General features: G+C 32.3%; 3 protein-coding genes across 8 annotated transcripts; 1 reads left to right on the top strand and 2 right to left on the bottom strand.

Annotated features, from left to right (window-relative positions):
- Positions 1-427: 427 nt before the first annotated feature.
- Positions 428-6,906, top strand: LOC107639929 (uncharacterized). Of its 3 annotated transcripts, XM_088488898.1 has the most exons (8): positions 428-958; positions 1,907-2,410; positions 2,502-2,651; positions 3,388-3,459; positions 3,845-3,955; positions 5,147-5,203; positions 5,298-5,728; positions 6,194-6,906. In XM_088488898.1, the coding sequence occupies exons 1-8, from the start codon at positions 643-645 to the stop codon at positions 6,779-6,781; spliced, it is 2,229 nt and encodes a 742-aa protein (XP_088345024.1). In that variant the 5' UTR covers positions 428-642; the 3' UTR covers positions 6,782-6,906. The 3 variants fall into 3 exon arrangements, with proteins under 3 accessions (XP_088345024.1, XP_016198976.1, XP_088345025.1); XM_016343490.3 differs by lacking the exon at positions 3,845-3,955; XM_088488899.1 differs by lacking the exons at positions 3,388-3,459; positions 3,845-3,955.
- Positions 6,907-7,196: 290 nt separating this feature from the next.
- Positions 7,197-11,016, bottom strand: LOC107639930 (protein IWS1 homolog 1). The gene is made up of 11 exons (XM_088488901.1): positions 10,682-11,016; positions 10,063-10,579; positions 9,660-9,776; positions 9,146-9,366; positions 8,901-9,030; positions 8,745-8,807; positions 8,473-8,550; positions 8,183-8,274; positions 8,025-8,087; positions 7,775-7,925; positions 7,197-7,573 (listed from the first exon to the last, which is right to left on the bottom strand). Exons 1-11 carry the CDS (start codon positions 10,699-10,701, stop codon positions 7,475-7,477), a joined length of 1,551 nt encoding a protein of 516 aa, XP_088345027.1. The 5' UTR covers positions 10,702-11,016; the 3' UTR covers positions 7,197-7,474.
- A 1,905-nt stretch (positions 11,017-12,921) lies between these two features.
- Positions 12,922-16,288, bottom strand: LOC107642365 (beta-casein (DUF760)). Of its 4 annotated transcripts, none has more exons than XM_088488903.1 (6): positions 16,056-16,250; positions 15,875-15,955; positions 15,429-15,494; positions 15,055-15,229; positions 14,025-14,302; positions 12,922-13,869 (listed from the first exon to the last, which is right to left on the bottom strand). In XM_088488903.1, exons 3-6 carry the CDS (start codon positions 15,455-15,457, stop codon positions 13,050-13,052), a joined length of 1,302 nt encoding a protein of 433 aa, XP_088345029.1. In that variant the 5' UTR covers positions 15,458-15,494; positions 15,875-15,955; positions 16,056-16,250; the 3' UTR covers positions 12,922-13,049. The 4 variants fall into 4 exon arrangements, with proteins under 4 accessions (XP_088345029.1, XP_088345028.1, XP_016201183.1 ...); XM_088488902.1 differs by having other exon boundaries at positions 15,875-15,962; positions 16,056-16,246; XM_016345697.3 differs by lacking the exon at positions 15,429-15,494 and having other exon boundaries at positions 16,056-16,288.
- Between the last annotated feature and the right edge of the window lie 909 nt (positions 16,289-17,197).

A 17,197-nucleotide genomic window follows, 5' to 3' on the forward strand; every position in this document is an offset into this window, starting at 1 on the left:
TACTCTTGAATAGTTTCTCTCTCATATTTATTCTTGGTCCTACCTATGAAATAAATTATGAGAGATTACACTTTACTCTCTTAAGTGAAATTCAAACTTTAGAGAATTCAAATTCAGACCTTTGAAGCTTTGAGGTGGGGAGAAAGAGACATGCCATATGAGCTACGAGCTCATTGGCAAGTATGAGTTTGTTAGTCGAGGGCAGATGTGTGGGTTGTATAAATCTTGGGCTTCATCTGTTTTGGATCGGGCTTTAAATTTTTGGCTAGAGAAATATATTTTTATATATTTTTTAATTCCTTTTAAATTTTGTAATAGTTGAAACTCTCACAAAAATCCAAATAGAAATTGAAAAGATGTGGACTACATAAACCGTCCCAGTTAGAGATTATAAAATAAAAGAACACTTTACAACAATTAAATTTTTGTTGAAAAAATACCTTTTCTAGGACAGTCTTGGTTTCTTCATATTGTGAATTCACATTATAATTAACTAAGCTTACCAAATAACGTTTCTCCTTAGCTTGGTCATCCAAATAATACGAGAGAGAGAGAGAGAGAGTAGCAGTAGTAGAAGTAGCTCCTCTCCTTAGCTTCCTCACCTCTCAAACTAAAGGCCGGTTCTCATCAGATTGTGAAGCAATGGCGGCAGCTGGATCCCACCGAATAGTTGGTGAAGCACTCACACAAGATAACTACGAAAACTGGAGTGTTCTGATGAGGAACTATCTCATGGGAACAGGTCTATGGGACGTTGTGGAAAGTGAACCTCCGCCAGTGGAAGGCAGACCAAGAATATGGAAGAAAAAAAATGCAAATGCGTTGCACATCATTCAACTCTCATGTACTTCAGATACCTTTGCTCAGATTAGACGCTTTGAAACCGCCAAAGAAGCCTGGAACCACTTGAGTGCGTCTTTTGGGTCCAACTCACAAGCCGACATAGATATTGAACAAGGTATGAACGCCACTCGCCTGGATATGAAGGATGCGAGGCCTGTCTTATTAATTACAATTAATTTTTCTTCTAAAAGTAAAAAAATTGATAAAATAATAAAATTGAAGACGAGGAATTAATCACTAATTTACTATTAATTTTGTATTTTTATTAAATATGTGTCTTCATATTTTAATTTAAAAATAATTAATTTTTTATTTTATCACTTTATTAATTTTAAAAAAAATCTTGATCCAATTACAAATATGCTATTTTAAAAAAAATAGTCACTAACTAAAATATATATATTAAAATATAAAATACACATAAAAAATAAATTAAATAATATAATTATATATATATATATATAAATATATAATAATTAATTTAATGATTAATTTTTTATATATACATAATATTTTTGTTAATTATTATTATACGCCACTACTCTTCATTTACGATTATAATATATTTTTTATTTCTGTATTTTTATTCATCGTTATTAATTTCTTTTTTCAAAAACTTACGGCTAAGTATAAACACACATAAATAATTATACAGAAAAAGTATAGAAAAATAATATTTTTTTTACAACATATATAAATAATAAGTTAAAAAAATTAATTTTAATTTTAAAAATTAAATTTTAAATTAATTAGATATAATTTTTGTAGTAGACCTGAAATACAGTCTATTATTCACGTTATTAGCATGTCTAATTATTCATCTATTGGGATTGAATTATATATTGAAAAAGTATATTAAACAATACTTTTTTGAACAATATAAATAATAAATTTAAAAAAAAGTTAATTTTAATTTTAAAAATTAAATTTTAAATTAGTTAGATATAACCTTTGTGAGTGAGTCTGTCCATTATTCGAGTTGTTGGCATCTCTCATTGTTCAACTAGTTATTGCGTTGGGTGCGTAGTTCATGTATGTTTAATTTGAATTATGAAAATTGCAGGTGGTGTAATGGATGATCCTGAATATCGCGAGTTGTTCATGAGTGTGGAAGAGAATAATTGGAGTGCAGTAAAGTCAATCCTGAACAAGAACGACATGGCTATATATTCTACTTCCCGATCTGGTAGGACAGTGCTCCACACGGCGGCAATCTTGGGGCACCAGGACATGGTAAAGCAATTGGTAGCCGAAGGCGGAGAAATATTACTTACAATGCAAGACAACCGCGGTTACACGGCTCTCGCCCTTGTTGCTGATCTTACCGGCAACAAAAGCATAGCAAAGTGCTTGGTAGAAGAAAGTAGTGTTGGTGGTTGGGCACAGGTGCTGCTTGAGATGGAGACCAGAGACGGTGAGATACCTGTTCTTCTTGCTGCCGCTATGGGTCACAAGAAAATGACTTCATACCTCTATTCTAAAACACCCAGGGATATGTTCGACAATGCCGACAATGCCGACAATGCAGTTTTGCTCCTTTCACGATGTATCAGCGCTGAAATATTTGGTAATTTATTAGCTGTGTTTCGGATTAATATTTAATTTACAGTACACTTTAAAATGAGCTCTTTTAATTTATTGTTGGATTGATATGGTAGATGTTGCTTTGCAATTACTACTACAACATCCGGGTGCGCTACCCCTTACTCATGAATCAGAGTGTCTCCGACCCTTAAAGGCATTGGTTCACAAGCCTTCTGCATTCCCCAGTGGCACTAGATTTGGGATTCTACATTGGATCTACGATTGTGAGTTTTGTCTTGTTATATATGACTATATACATTAAAATATTCTTATGAGATTATAGTTAAGAATTAGATGGTTGAATATGTTTAACTAAATTTTTCAAAATAATAGTATTATCATCTTGATTATTATTTTTACATAAAAATATTTTTTCATTTAATATAACAGTAGTAGTAATAATTTCTTAACTCAATTTTGAATCCAAGCATCGTTATTATGTTAGGACCTACCAAATATTAAAGTAGTAATAGGATCAAATATAATTTGATAAAGAAAAATGCACGTGAAAAAGTTACTCTTCTTTAAGAATATAAATATTCTTCACCTAACTATATATATAGATTTGGTTTGGTAAAATTTTTTAAAAAAATATTTGTGTTTATTTTATTTTGTGTTTGGTAAATCAAAAATTCATGTACTTGTAACTTGTGTTTACATCCTTTAAAAGCACTTAAAAGAAATTTTTTTAAAGTTAATTTATGTTTATCAAAATTAAAAAATCTAATATAATTTTGTACATTAACTAATATTTAAATTTAATTCTTACATTAATATTTATTATAATATTTTTAAATTTTAAAAATTATTTTATCAAACATATTTTATTGTTATTTGTGTTTATTAAAAATTATTTTTAATTTAATTTACTAAAATATTACTATTTTTAAAATGTTATCTTTTAAAAATTATTTTTAAAAAATAAAAATTTTAGCAAAGCAAGCGCTTTTTCATTCCCAGATTTAGAAGTACACGACGAGATGGTATCAAGTGTTCCCCGGGATAAAGGACCATCTATGAGAACTTTAGCAGGTATGTATTCATGGAATGGAAGGTATTTTTTTCTCATCAAATGAGTTGAATCATGCCTGGTCAAAACTACATTACAGACAGCAAGAAATAAACAAAAGAACGCATACAATGCATATCGAATTGAATTGCCTAAAATTATAAGAAAAATGCTAGTTGTACAACATTAATCACCTTTTAATCAGATTTAAATAATATTTAATTATTTTTTATTGAAATATGTTCTTATTTTGTAGATACATATCTATAAATAAATTTAATTTAAATTTTAAAACTCACCCACTTCATATCATAGTTAGTTACTGTGATTTTGCTTTTTTTTACGTAACTTCACGTAACAAATAAAGTTTTTTATTCTTTATTTTACGGGACATTCACACTACATTAGTGAATCCAAAACCAAGATGGTACCTTCCTGAATTCTCCCTCTCGTCTTCATTGGTGAAGACTTATCATCACCTTTCAGTTGAAACACTCTCTCCTTTTGCATTGGTGAAAGGTATCACTATTTTTCATACATGTGTTTATATAATTTGTTAAGAAATATCATGTTCAATATTTTTAATTATATTTAAAAATAAACATAAAAACTCTATTCTTATTTAATTGGAATAAGATTGATCTTATTTAATTTTATTAATAGAGTTGTTACAAATAAAGTACTTTGTATGTAAGTAGTTTGAGCAAAGAAGCAAAAAAAAATCTGGAGTTTAAGAGGGAAGATGTAGATGGTATTCTGTTGTTATTTTTCAATTATAACACATCTGATAGTTGATATTTTATTCAAAATATTTTTAGAACACGTCCAAAATTAAATTTAAATACACATCCAAAATTATAAGAATGCACTCTAAATATTTTATCAACACATCCAAAACTCATGTAAAAAAACTTATATATGTACATAAGAACATAATGAACAACATAAATACATCCAAAATTAAGTATTGACACATCCAAATTAGATTAACATTACAACTCTCAAAAAACACAAACACTTCCAATATTATACATAAATTTTAAAAAAAATAGAACTTTTTATTAAGTGAAAAAGAAAGATAACATATCTTCACGAATGAACTCAACCAAATTTTTTTAAAATTTTGCAAGCAGAATTACCAAATTTTAAATTCTAACTAATTTGATTTTTGGTTGTGTATTTAAATTGTAATATATTAATAATTAAATATATTAAATTTGAAACAAAATTTTAAAATTTAAATTTAAATTTTAAATTTCAGTTTTATTTAGTTTGTATTTTGAATGTGTATTTAATTTTAAAAAGACACTAAATTTATTTAAAATTTTTAGATGTGTTTGTTTTATTTTTTTTAAATTATTGTAATAAAAGACTGAATATTGTACAACTTTTAAAGAATATCTAGTTGAACTGAAATTATATCAAAAAAAATTTTCTCTTAATTTTATCAATTAACATTCTACACCATATATATATATACACGTGTTAACGTGTGTGTATATGCATGCATGTTAACTAACATAGTTTTCATAATAAATATTTAAAAATGTTCGGTAACCAAAGAAAATCAGCAAAATACAGTCAGAACTTATCTTATTTAGCATTCATTTATTTGATGTATTTTATCAGCATAATATCCCTCGATGTGCATTAATGAACAAAAGGCATGTAAAGTGTTGAAATTTTTTTCTCTTTTCTTTTTCCCCTCAGATCGACTGCTTGCACCCATTCACTTATTCATTCAAAATTTTCTACTAATATTCCCAGGTATGTTTTTTTCCCCTTCAAATTTTCATTTTTAGTTTTTGTTGTGAAACAACTTAAGTCTCTAAAGTAACTGATTTCATTGAATATCTCATAGGAATAAAAAAAATATACAAAATGAAAAAGACCCACCTTAGGGTTGATCAAATTCTGAGTTGCTTGGGGGAAAAAGTTACTCGCCTTGATGGATCGCAGCTTCGAAATGCTTCTGCATATGATGCAATGTTGCAGGCAGCCAAGTATGGAACCATTGAGTTCATAGAGTTGATGAAAAAAGCAAATCCAGACCTCTTATGGGTCATTGATAGAAACAAGAGAGGCATATTCTCGCATGCGATTTTGAATCGCAAAAAAAACGTGTTTGACCTCATACACGATGTTCACGGACGCAAGGAGATAGTTCTTTCTCGCACCGACGTGTTTGGCAATAACCTTCTACATCTAGCAGCACAGTTAGGGCCTTCCTCTGCTCTTGCTGATAGATCTGGTGCAGCTCTCCAAATGCAAAGCGAAATTCAATGGTTTAAGGTCTTTAATTACTCTCACTTGAAAATTTTTTTTTGGTGACTCTCACTTGAAATTTGTTAGGTGACTAATCACTTAGAGTTTCACGAAAATAGCACTTGAAAACTGTTAAATAATAATTTAATTAAATATTTTAAATTATTTAATATTATTTATTTATTATTTTAATAAAAAAATTGAGTAATCAAATTTTTTTATTAATTTATAAGTTAATTTAAATTGACTTTTAAAAAAATATATTAAAAGTATTTTTTATTTTTATTTTTTAAAAATAAAATAGTTAACTTTAAAAAAAATAAATAATTTTATTTTTTAATAAAAATACTTTTTTTAAAAATATATCTAAATAAATTTTAAATTAAATAAAAATACTTTATTTTTTTAAAAAAATATTTAAAAAAAAACAATTCAAACTAGCAAGATATATATCTATTTTGGATTCTTAAGCACCTATTATTGCAAATGCAGACTGTGGAGAAAATTGTGCATCCCAAGTGTAAAGAGGCGAAGAACGAAGATGGGAAAAACCCTCATGAAATATTTACGGAACAACACAAGCAGCTGGCGAAAGAAGGGGAGAAGTGGGCGAAAGACACAGCTAGTGCTTTCTCCGTTGTTGGTACTCTTATCACTACAATCCTCTTTGCCGCGGCCTTCACTCTCCCTGGTGGAAACAACCAGAGCAACGGGGAACCCATGTTCCTGCATGACAGGGCATTTACCGTCTTCATTATAGCAGATGCAATATCAATCTTTGCTTCTTCGACTTCAGTCTTGATCTTCATTGGGATCCTCACGTCGCGTTATGCGGAAACAGATTTCCTGAAAAAGTTGCCATATAAACTGCTAGTTGCCCTGGTGACTCTGTTTTTATCAGTGGTCTGCATGATGGTTACGTTTTGTGCAGCACTTCTTGCCATGTTCAAAGGAAAAGCGTATCAGCCGCTGCTGATAGTTGCCATGGTACTTGCAAGTATCCCTATTATTGCATTTATCCCATCGCAGCTACGCCTCTTCCGTGAGATTTTCTATTCTACCACCAGGTCTAATCTCTAATGTGTGCAATCCAATTAAGAAAGGAAACGCTAAGCATTAAGCACCTAATTCACAACTTTATAACTTGATAACTTTTCATGTGTATTTTTATGCACTCCAAATTCTTTCATGTATATTTTTATCTATTTACTCTTTTATCTATAAAGAACTGTATGTTGAATACAATTTAAAAATTTTTTATTAAAAAGAGCAAAAACTACTATTTTAATCGATCACTTTTTAAAAAAATTTTAATAACTCGCTGAAAAAAATACTTTTTATACTTTCTGTCTGAATGTAAAATTATTTTTTTCTAATAAAAAATATCTCCCCATAAAATAAAATAAATATTTGTTTAAAAAGCCTATCCAAAGTCCAAACACATCCTAACTAACTAGGATGCAGAACAAAGTCCAGAGTCTCTTTGGAATTGAGATGACAAACCGAGGGTTGATTATTAAACAACAATTAACAGCATGTGCACCACAATCCCATACTTGCGGGAATCATTTATGCAATTGATGAATACACAACAACCGCGCAGGGGTAAACGGAGAGCATTTTCACAGCAACCCGCCAAACTTGAAATTCAGACCACAGAACACAGGTCTGCAAAGGAAGCAGTCACTGGTTGCTCCTTTATAATAATCCATCCACTTAACGACGGCAATTATATCCAGCTTGTGGGGCGAACAACTCAACCAGTCAACAGATCTACAAATATTTGATCATGCCACGACCCTCCACACTTAGTTTTGTAGCTTGAAGCTGCTTCTTCTTTGGTGCCCTCAACTGCTGCAACTTCTTATTCATCTGTGGTGAAATACAAATTTTAGAATATACATCCGCATCTTCAGTTAATCTCTCTACTTCCAATTTTTATTTTTACATATTCACTTCCTCAGTATTCTACATTTGTAAGATACTCCAAACACTTGAAAACTTAAAGAATTGCAGGGAATCATAAAAAGCTTTAAAAAAAACAATACTCCCACCCCGAGGTAAAGCACAAACCTTCATTCTCTGCTGATCTTGTGCGGCAGCTTTTGCTCGCGCTCTAACTTCTTCTGGATCAATTTTAGACTGGGGACGGATCACAAAATCCAAAGGTGTTGCTTCTGGCCTTGATGCATGTTGCCTTGAAGAAGACTGTCCAGACCTAGGCCTGCATTATACATTCAGAACAATTAGCATCTATAACACAAATCAGTGACAACTTAGTTCACACTGCTCCACCAGTAATATCTTAATGCCCAAGACTTACTGTGAAAATTCTAAATCAAGATCACCATCTCTAGATTCCATCCCTGCTGCTTTATTTGCCGGCCTGTAGAAATTCAGCATTATAGAAATTCAGCATATTGCAATACATAAGACAAATATTGCTTAAGACAAGCAATTTAAATCAGAATGGTTGAGCACTTTTTAACAGTTGGCCTCCTGAAAGGAATCCTGTCGTCCTCAGCATTTCTCATGTCCTCAAACCGTGTACTCTTATTAAATATGGGTCGGCTCTGCAATTACAAAGCAAAAATGATGTGCTTTTTTAAGTATCTATCCCCAAAAAAGAAAACTACTCCTGGATGAAAATGGATAGCTTGTAAAAAAAAAAAAAGAAAATGCATGCCATTATAATGTCTTCAAGAATCAGTACAACTTTTAAGGAAAGATAAATGATACATGCTGAAGCAAGAGTTTCACAGATTACTTACCCATTTGTCAACCAGTTCCTTAGCTAGTTTTCTATTTACATTGATTTCTTCGTCGGACTTCGATAAGAACATGATCACCTGTCAAGACAATATAGATCACACTTATGTTATGACTCCGAATAACAAGCTACATATTGATGCTCTCTTTTCTTTTTTTTTTCTTTTGCCCCAGGGAAGAGAAGGAAAGGGGGAGGGGAATGAGGGGAGAGAAGACTGTTATTTTAAATGCTAAAAAATAGAGCATCTAGCCACAGGATGAACTGAAGCACAACCTTCCCAAGACCACTCTTCTTCAGCTGTTCTCTTCTATCATACTGCTCTAGGTCAATAGGAAACTGCAAAGCATGTCCAATTAATCAGGAGCTAAATAATGCTGGAGAAGGGCTAATTGAATAAAAAAAATATTTATAATGGTGAAAACTCAGTACATCATTTAAAATAGTCAAAATTGCTGTGCGTATGTTAATATTTGGCAAGCTTCCATCAGGAAGTGGCTCAAGCCAATTCTTCAACAAAGTTAGTACTCCATGGTCCAAAAACTCTAATTGGAGCTGTTTCCTGCAAAATAGACAAATAGTTGGTGGAAAGTTACCAAAGAAAATATGCATAAGTAAAATAGAATATTAAGGAAACACCAGAGCATACTTAATATGACAGAAAATCAACAGCTTACTTCGAGAGGACTTCTGTTAGAAGATCCAACTTCTTTAGTTTATTAATGGCAGGCTTCCCCTGTCTATTAAGTTCAGCATCCTCTTCAGCTGTGACCTCAAGCTCAGCCATGACGTTCTCAACTAATAAAGCTATTTCTGCAGGACTTCTCTCATTCTTCTTCTTTTTCTTACCTACCTTGAAAAGATCCTTAATTTCATCATCCTCTTCACCTTCCTCTGCCTAGAATATCAACATATGTCAGGTGTCAAAAGCTTTATAGTAAAACAATGCAACAAATCCCATAATTGATTTCTTGAAGAAATCGCCTCTAACTAGATCAAAAACAGAGACCGAATAGCTTGAAATGAAAAGAAAGCTCAAGTTACATCCATCACATATTTGGTTTACGACATGCTACTGGTACCAAAACATTATCCTAATCAGAAGGATATCAAACACAGTGGATCTGCTATTCTGCTTACAGGAGAATCTAGCAGTAAAAAGAAAAAATTCGGGAGAATTAATTCACCAACCTGGGGAGCATCACCAGGAGAACGAGGTTCATCACTGCCATAGTAACCACCAGCTTCCACCCCAGTGTCATCTATAAAGTTGTCATCATCCACGTTCCTAACACCATCATGATCATCCTATATAATGGAAACCGGGTTAAAAAAAGAGGCATGGAAACCATTATCAAATCAGCAACAACTTTTTGAGCCTCAACTAGGCCTGATCAACAAGGGCAAAAGCACAAGCTACAAGCATGACAAATTAGAGGCATAACCACTACATAATGTATCAAAGTATCCAGCTTGAAGCTACCAAATAAAATAAAAATCTAAAACTGAAATCCAATTATCAGACGAACAACAAACACAGAGTCAATCAAATTCAACAAATCGTGTAAAAATCACAAAGGCACCATAATAACACCTCAGAATCACCGCCAGCAATGGTATCCCACATCTCCTTAACTTCACCGTCATGATCTTTGCCTCCTTTTCCACCAAACGCTTTCTTAGATCCCCCAAATTTGGACCCGCTCTTCCCACTTCCGCCACTCGCAAACCTCTTCTCCCCCTTAAGCCTCTTCTCCTTCTTCCCACTTCCACCCTCCTTCCCCTTCTTCCTCTTCCTCCCTTCCTCCGATCCCTCCCTCGCGAACCTCGCCCCGACGTCATACTCCTCCTCCGCCACCTCGTCTTCGAGCTCCGGCGCCACCGACTGCCTCCCGGTGTCGCCCTTCTTAACGAGCCTCTTCCTAGGCTTCGACTTGGACGAATCGTGATCGTAGACCGGAGTCTGCGAGCGCTCGCGGCGTCGCCAATCGCCACCGTCCCCTTCGTCCTCGTAATCATCGAGGAGCGCATCGTCGTGGTGGGGCTCCGGCTCGGGATCGGATTGCATGTCGTCATAATCCATCAAGGGTTCTCCGTCCTCATCGCGATACCTGAACAAGCAGAAAACAAAAAATTGAAATTAGGAGAAAACGAAAACCCTAACCCTGATAAAAGGTGAAATTGGCTTTGGAAAAAAGAGAAGAGGAACTCACGGATCGTCTTCGTAACCCATATTGATGTTGTTGTGGTGATTGTGCAGTGAAAAATAGCTGAGAAATGAGAGATTTGTGTGGTGTTGGTGTTGGTGTTGAGTTGATGAATAACAGAATAAGAAGAGAATAGAGAAGGGTGCGATAGGCAAGAATGAATCGAATGGGTTGGGTTTTGTTTGGGGCGGTGAGACGAAGAGAGGGTTCGGGTTCGAGGTCGGTGAGGTCAGGTTGTGGCCTGTGGGAGCACTGGAGCAGAATGCAGATGCGTTGGGGGTACTCTAGGCTGCTCTATGTTCCACCATACTCTCTATGCCTGTATCTTTTTAATTTAGAATAAATGACCATTTGTACCCATAAAAGATGAAAACGCTGACATATATACTCACATTAAATCGAAACTAAACTTGTAACCACGCAAGATGCCTTATGTGTGACAAAAGTACCCTGTCTTTAGAGAGTTGGAGTGCCACGTAGGGTACTTTTGTCACACGGAAGGCATCTTACGTGGGTACAAATTTAGTTTCGATTTAGTGTGAGTACATATGTCAGCGTTTTCATCTTTTATGGGTACAAATGGTTATTTATTCTTTTAATTTATAAGTTTTTTTTGTTAAAAATTGGACACGCTAATCATTCCTCATTTGGGCACGGATTATTTATGAAAACAAGATAAGATACAAAGTATAAAGATATAAAATTTTGTGTTTTTATAATTTGTTTAATGATAAATTATAATAAATTATAAAAATTTAATTTTTTTATTTTGTGTTTTTATATTTTTGTTTGATTATAAATTAGAATAAATTATGAAAATTTAATTTTTTTTATTCAAAAAATATAATAATAAAAAATATAATTATAAAAAATTAATAAAAATAATAAAAGAAATAAAAAATAAATTATGTTTTTTGTTAGTATCTCTCTGTCCTTTCTATTAAAATAGACACAAAATATACTAATTTAATATTTTTAGACATATTATTTTTATTTATATTTTCTCTATCAAATATGATTTTATATCTTTATATTTCTGTTCCTATAAACAAATGCAGCCCAAGTTACTCGTTTCATCTATTCATCGTTCAACAATGCTAATAGAACATTGATACCAAATTATAACCTTCATCTTTTTCCAAATTTTGTATGTACCACAGTGCATCATTTGGTCCAAAAAAATCCATAAAACAGTAAAGAAAATTGAAAAATCAATTCACTTGTTTCAATAGTATGTACAAAAAAATCGTCACCAAACAAAAAAAAATAGCATGTACACAGGCAAGTACCTAAGTTTTAGAGTAGGGAGGCACTTGCCCCCACTCCCATTTCAATTTTTTTTAAATATATATAATATATTTTTATTTTAAATTTTAAATGATTCCATTACAAATAAATTAAGTCTAATTATTTAAAGTTTAAATTTATTTTATCTTTCTATTATTTTGACTATTAGTTAACCTAATCAAATTTAGTATTTTTTCACTTTTAAATTTCAGTCGTCACCACTCTTTTATTCTCTTAAATCGTCTTTTTAATTTCATATTTTTAACCTTTTTTTCTATTCCTTTTTTAGTAGTTATCTTCTCTTTATCAAAAGATAAATTTTTAATATTTTTTTATATAACTCTCTATGACTCTATATATCTTTTAATTTTATTGTTTCTCTTTTTGATATTTTTAATTGTAAATTTAAATTCAAATAATTATAGTTTAGGTATTAATCTAATTTTTTATTCTCTTCATAAATTTATATATTTTATTTTATTCTCAATTTAATGATCCTTATTATTTATTTGTTTATCTTTCATTCTATTTTATTATATGTAATTATGTTGCATATAAATTTCTAAAGTCAATTGATCAATTTATTAATTTATAATATATATTTTTTTTTTAAAAAATAGTAATAGAAAATATTTTAAAAAATATTTTTCGTCTTATTTTATTATATATAATTTTTTATTTTTTTTGTATTTGAATAATTAATGTGTACTTTTATGTTTTTAAATTTAGATTAATATATCTTCTAATTATAATATATATTATTTTTTCCCCCTTAACATAAATTTTCTGTGTCCGTTACTGCATGTACAAAAACATACACATCAATCTTCACTCCAATCAAACATGGTAAAACGTAGAACTCCCTTTTAACAGTTTTCCTTCAATTCCTTTCATTCACTTACTCTCAAGGCCTTAAAGACTAAAGTTCCATCCTATTTTGAAACCGTTTTTAACAAAGATTTGGTGACCAGAACATCAAGTAAAATATATTTATGTTATAAAAAGCTCCATGCATCAACACATTTACATTCCTTACTGTCTAAACTGTGCAGCAAAAAGAATTTATACTCTTATACAAACAATCTTTCTAGTTATTGAGAAAAGGGTATTTCAATTCAACATAGTTTTCTGCATCCCATAGGAATGATCCAAATGCAACAGCTTCCAAAACTAACATGGTCAACCCTGAGAATGCAATTGAAAGCACTTCATCATTGGGAGTTTCAATTGAACCATCCTCAGAAACTCTGATGTCAGGCCTTCCAAACAAGGCCTGAGTTTGCTTTTCGATCAACGACATAGCTTCCTTCGACCGGATAGTGGCAAGTCTCTGAAGTGTCTCACTGTCCAACTGCATCACATAAGATCTCAACCGGTATGATTTGCCTTCTTCATTTTCCATGTAGTCCCCATCACTATAAACATCATCAAAAGCACGAATTGTGATCAAGGAATCAGGGTCCCAGAGCTGGTTTGAAGGCGGCGCCGGTTCGTCGAAACTTACATTGGCTTTACCAAAGTCCTTTGGGAGGGTTCCCATTGTCCTTTCAAGCTGATACCTCTCATCAACTCGCTTGAGAAAGTATCCATACATTATCGAAGCGGCATAGAGCTTTCCGAGCTTAATTTTACTAATCTGAACAATTGTCTGAAGAGGTCCAACGAGCCTTTCGCCTAGTACTAAAGACAAGTGACTCTGGATCATCTCGAATGCCTCCGTAGAATGAACAGCTTCTAGCTTCAGCTCTTGGTTTGGCCAGAAATCCACTCGGCCGGTAGGATCTGATGTCGCTGAGATCTTTGGAATCATTGAAATGTTGTTTTCCAAAAACTTATTTACAACCAAGCAGTACATGATCTCTTCCAAAGTTGTACGCTTTTCTTTCTCTTTAACTTCAGCAATCCTCCTGAAATTCAGATCAGACAGAATTGGTCACTTTTGCACTACAAATAGCTAAATCAATATACAACCAAATGAACTATAATCCCACTTTTGGTTTGTGATAATCTTCCAGAGCTTTTACAATAGCATATTCATGGAATCAAGGTATCATTCTCTTACTTGTAAAGGGGATCCTGAGATGAAGTAGAAGATTCTTCCTTCTGCTCATCTCTTGCGGTTTGAAGATTCTCTAGCTGCTGATCAATGGTTGCTAGCAGTAGATGAGGATGGGTTTGCGAAATTTGTTCCAGAAGCTGACCTACGGGTGTTTCGAGTTGGAGGGGAGCGAAATGTGCTAAATTATCACTTGAACCTGCAGATGCTCTTGCAACTAAGCCTCTACTTCGGAAACTGTAAAGCTCATTATAGTGCTTGGCGTTGCAACAAGAAGGAAAGCTCTACAAATAAAGGAATACTTTAAACAAGCTGGCATTACAAGAACGAGGAAAGCTCTACCCCCAAAAAATAAGACAGAATAATGTAAGTGGAAATCAAGATGAACAATGTATTAGAGAAAATCATACAGGCATAACTAAGTTATATATGGAGAAAAAAAAAATAAGGATTAAAAAAGCACATCAAAACCAAATTTTCTCAACTTAAGCTAATAGATTGATGTAAGCTCAAAGCCAGAAGGAAAAAAGAACTAGCTCTGTCAATATGAACAAGATGAAGCTAGCACAAATGTTTTGTCAACAAATGCATGAACTACAAGGAGCAGTATAGCGAGCACGAGTTGATTGGGGGATAAAAAGGAATACCAATTAATAGTCAACAAGAGTTTTCACAACAATCATACAAGGAGAACCAATCATATTTGTTACTCTATACACATTGGTTAATAATTATAAGTTATTTGTAACTATTGTTATTTAAACAACATTACAACAACAACATTTGCTACAAGCTTCTTCAATCCTAAACTCTGTATGCTCACTATATTTTATGCTTTTTTTCAGCTTTCATGGGAAGAAGATAAATTCTTTAACCTCAAAGTCTCAATCTTCAGTCATAGTAAATCAATTTTGTTTCAGATAGCACATATCTCGCTTTCAAGCTAAATTCAAAACATTTTCCAATATCAGGAGAATAAGATTATTCTAGAAAAAAAAGCAGAAAAAAAGTGAAGATGATATCCTGGAAAGCTTACTTTAAGAAATCCACTTGAAATAAAGTTCTTGGCATCAGAAACAGCACAAGTGTTCAAGTGGCGGAATTCTGGCAGCCTAAGAGATGCAGAAGGTGGAAGTACCACCAATACATCACTGATAGCACCTGAGATTTGCATTACCAAGATCGTGACTTTCGCACTCCGACGATTATGGCTACATTGGACAAGAAGCAAAGGCCGAAAAGGGTGAGGAAAGGTTGTTCAAATAGTTTGCTCATGACTAATTTTCATAAAAAAAAACTACACAAGCATATATTCACTAGAAACAAAACTATCTCTACCCAATAAAGCAGATAAAGAAAGTCGTGATAACTTTAAAGTAGGTTCTTGGAGTTGGACTATATAGTATATACCTCAATATAATACTGGGTCTGGCATACATCTACCTCAATGAAAACACATTATATCCAACTCCAAAACTGTTGCAGATTTTAAGCATAAAATCCAGCAGAAGAAAGAGAGAAACAAAAGCCAATATAAGCTTACAATAATTCTCCACCAGAAAAATTAAACTAAAATAAAATGAAAGCATGCCGTTCAATGTTTTTGGCGCAATATTTTTGCATTCAATAACCACTTCAAGCATACAATAAGCACAATACAATACTGCATACATCTTCTTCCCCACGAACCCCAAAAATAGATGTGGGTAACTAAAATATTCAACTAAGTCCCAAAACTCTCAACATAACAGCGAGAGAACTAAACCCAATAAGAAAAGCAAGAAATAAACGAAGAAAAAGTAAAATACAAAGGAAGCAATGAAGGGTGTTAAGAAACCATGCAAAAAAGGCCTCACCTTTCTAGCTGCTTCTAAAAATCGTTACCAACCCAGTTCACTATCCAATCCGAAGGGGTAGTTGTTGGCTTGTTGCCGATGCTAGCAACTGAAACAAGAACACAAAAAGCAAGAATTTGAGAAGTATTAGAAGGAAAGAACCAAATCAGCTTTTGAGACTTAGTGTTGAACAAGCTGTTACCTTTTTTCTTTTACTCTTCAAAAGGGTAAAAGTTTGGGTGCTCCAAAATTCGTGGCTTGCTAATCCGGGAAAGACGGTATTCGAAGCTTAAACTCTGTGGTGCCGTGCTTGCTCCGAGAAGATGATGAAGAACAGGGCACTGTCGAATGAAGGAGAGGAACACGGATAACACAAGCGTGAAACGTGTGTGCGTGTAAAAACATTTTTTTTTTCGAGTGATAAAATTTAAAAAATACATATTTTATAACATTAATTAGTTTATATAAAAATTAAATTTATTTTTAAATTTTCACTATAAAAAATCATGTTGAATTTACATCTTAATAATTTCCTTTTGTACTTTTTTTTGGTTTGGAAAAAAAGATAAATACATCTTTTGACTTTTTGATTTGTAGACATTTAAATTTTTGAAAATTTAAAAATATATTTAAGTCTCTGACCTTTTTAAAATTTAGATAAATTGATCCCTCATATTCACTTGATTCTGTTAGATTCAACGGAAAAATCAAACATGATTTCTTGTATTGACCTAGTTGATACGGATATACACATGAAAAAATTTTTAAACTTGAATAAATTAGACTCAGAAATCATTATATCTAAATTTTGAAGAGATCAAGAACTTAAATGTATTTTTAAATCTTCAGAAACTTAAATATCCACAAACTGAAAAATCAGGATCGATTTGTCCTTTTTTTTATTTGTAGTGAATATGAGAATTCCTTAAAGATCTTCCGATTCAAAGGATTGATGAGATTTTCTTTATCCCAAAGCGCAAAGGTGGTTAATTATAAAATTAGAAAGAATACTAAACTAAATCTTATCCTTCTTAGATACAGATGACCTTTTTCTGCAAGCCTTTACAGTGGACTAATTTAATAGGTCGTGACAAGAGTTGAGAGTTGTAGTTCACAACAAGATTTTACATATTTGATTGACATAATTAATTTTGTTTTTTATTTTTTATAATTTTATTTCAGTCTCTTTACTATGTTAATATTATCATTTTTGGTTGTATAATATAGTTAACACCTTCTAAGATTTCAAATCGTGGAGGAAGAAGCAAGAAATTGATTATGGAGAGAACAAGATGATAATGTAATTATATGTTTTTTGGATTTGATCAAATTGGTCTTTAAATG

Source organism: Arachis ipaensis, chromosome B5 (genome assembly GCF_059453495.1).
Source record: "Arachis ipaensis isolate K30076 ecotype BB chromosome B5, ASM5945349v1, whole genome shotgun sequence".
NCBI lineage: Eukaryota > Viridiplantae > Streptophyta > Magnoliopsida > Fabales > Fabaceae > Arachis > Arachis ipaensis.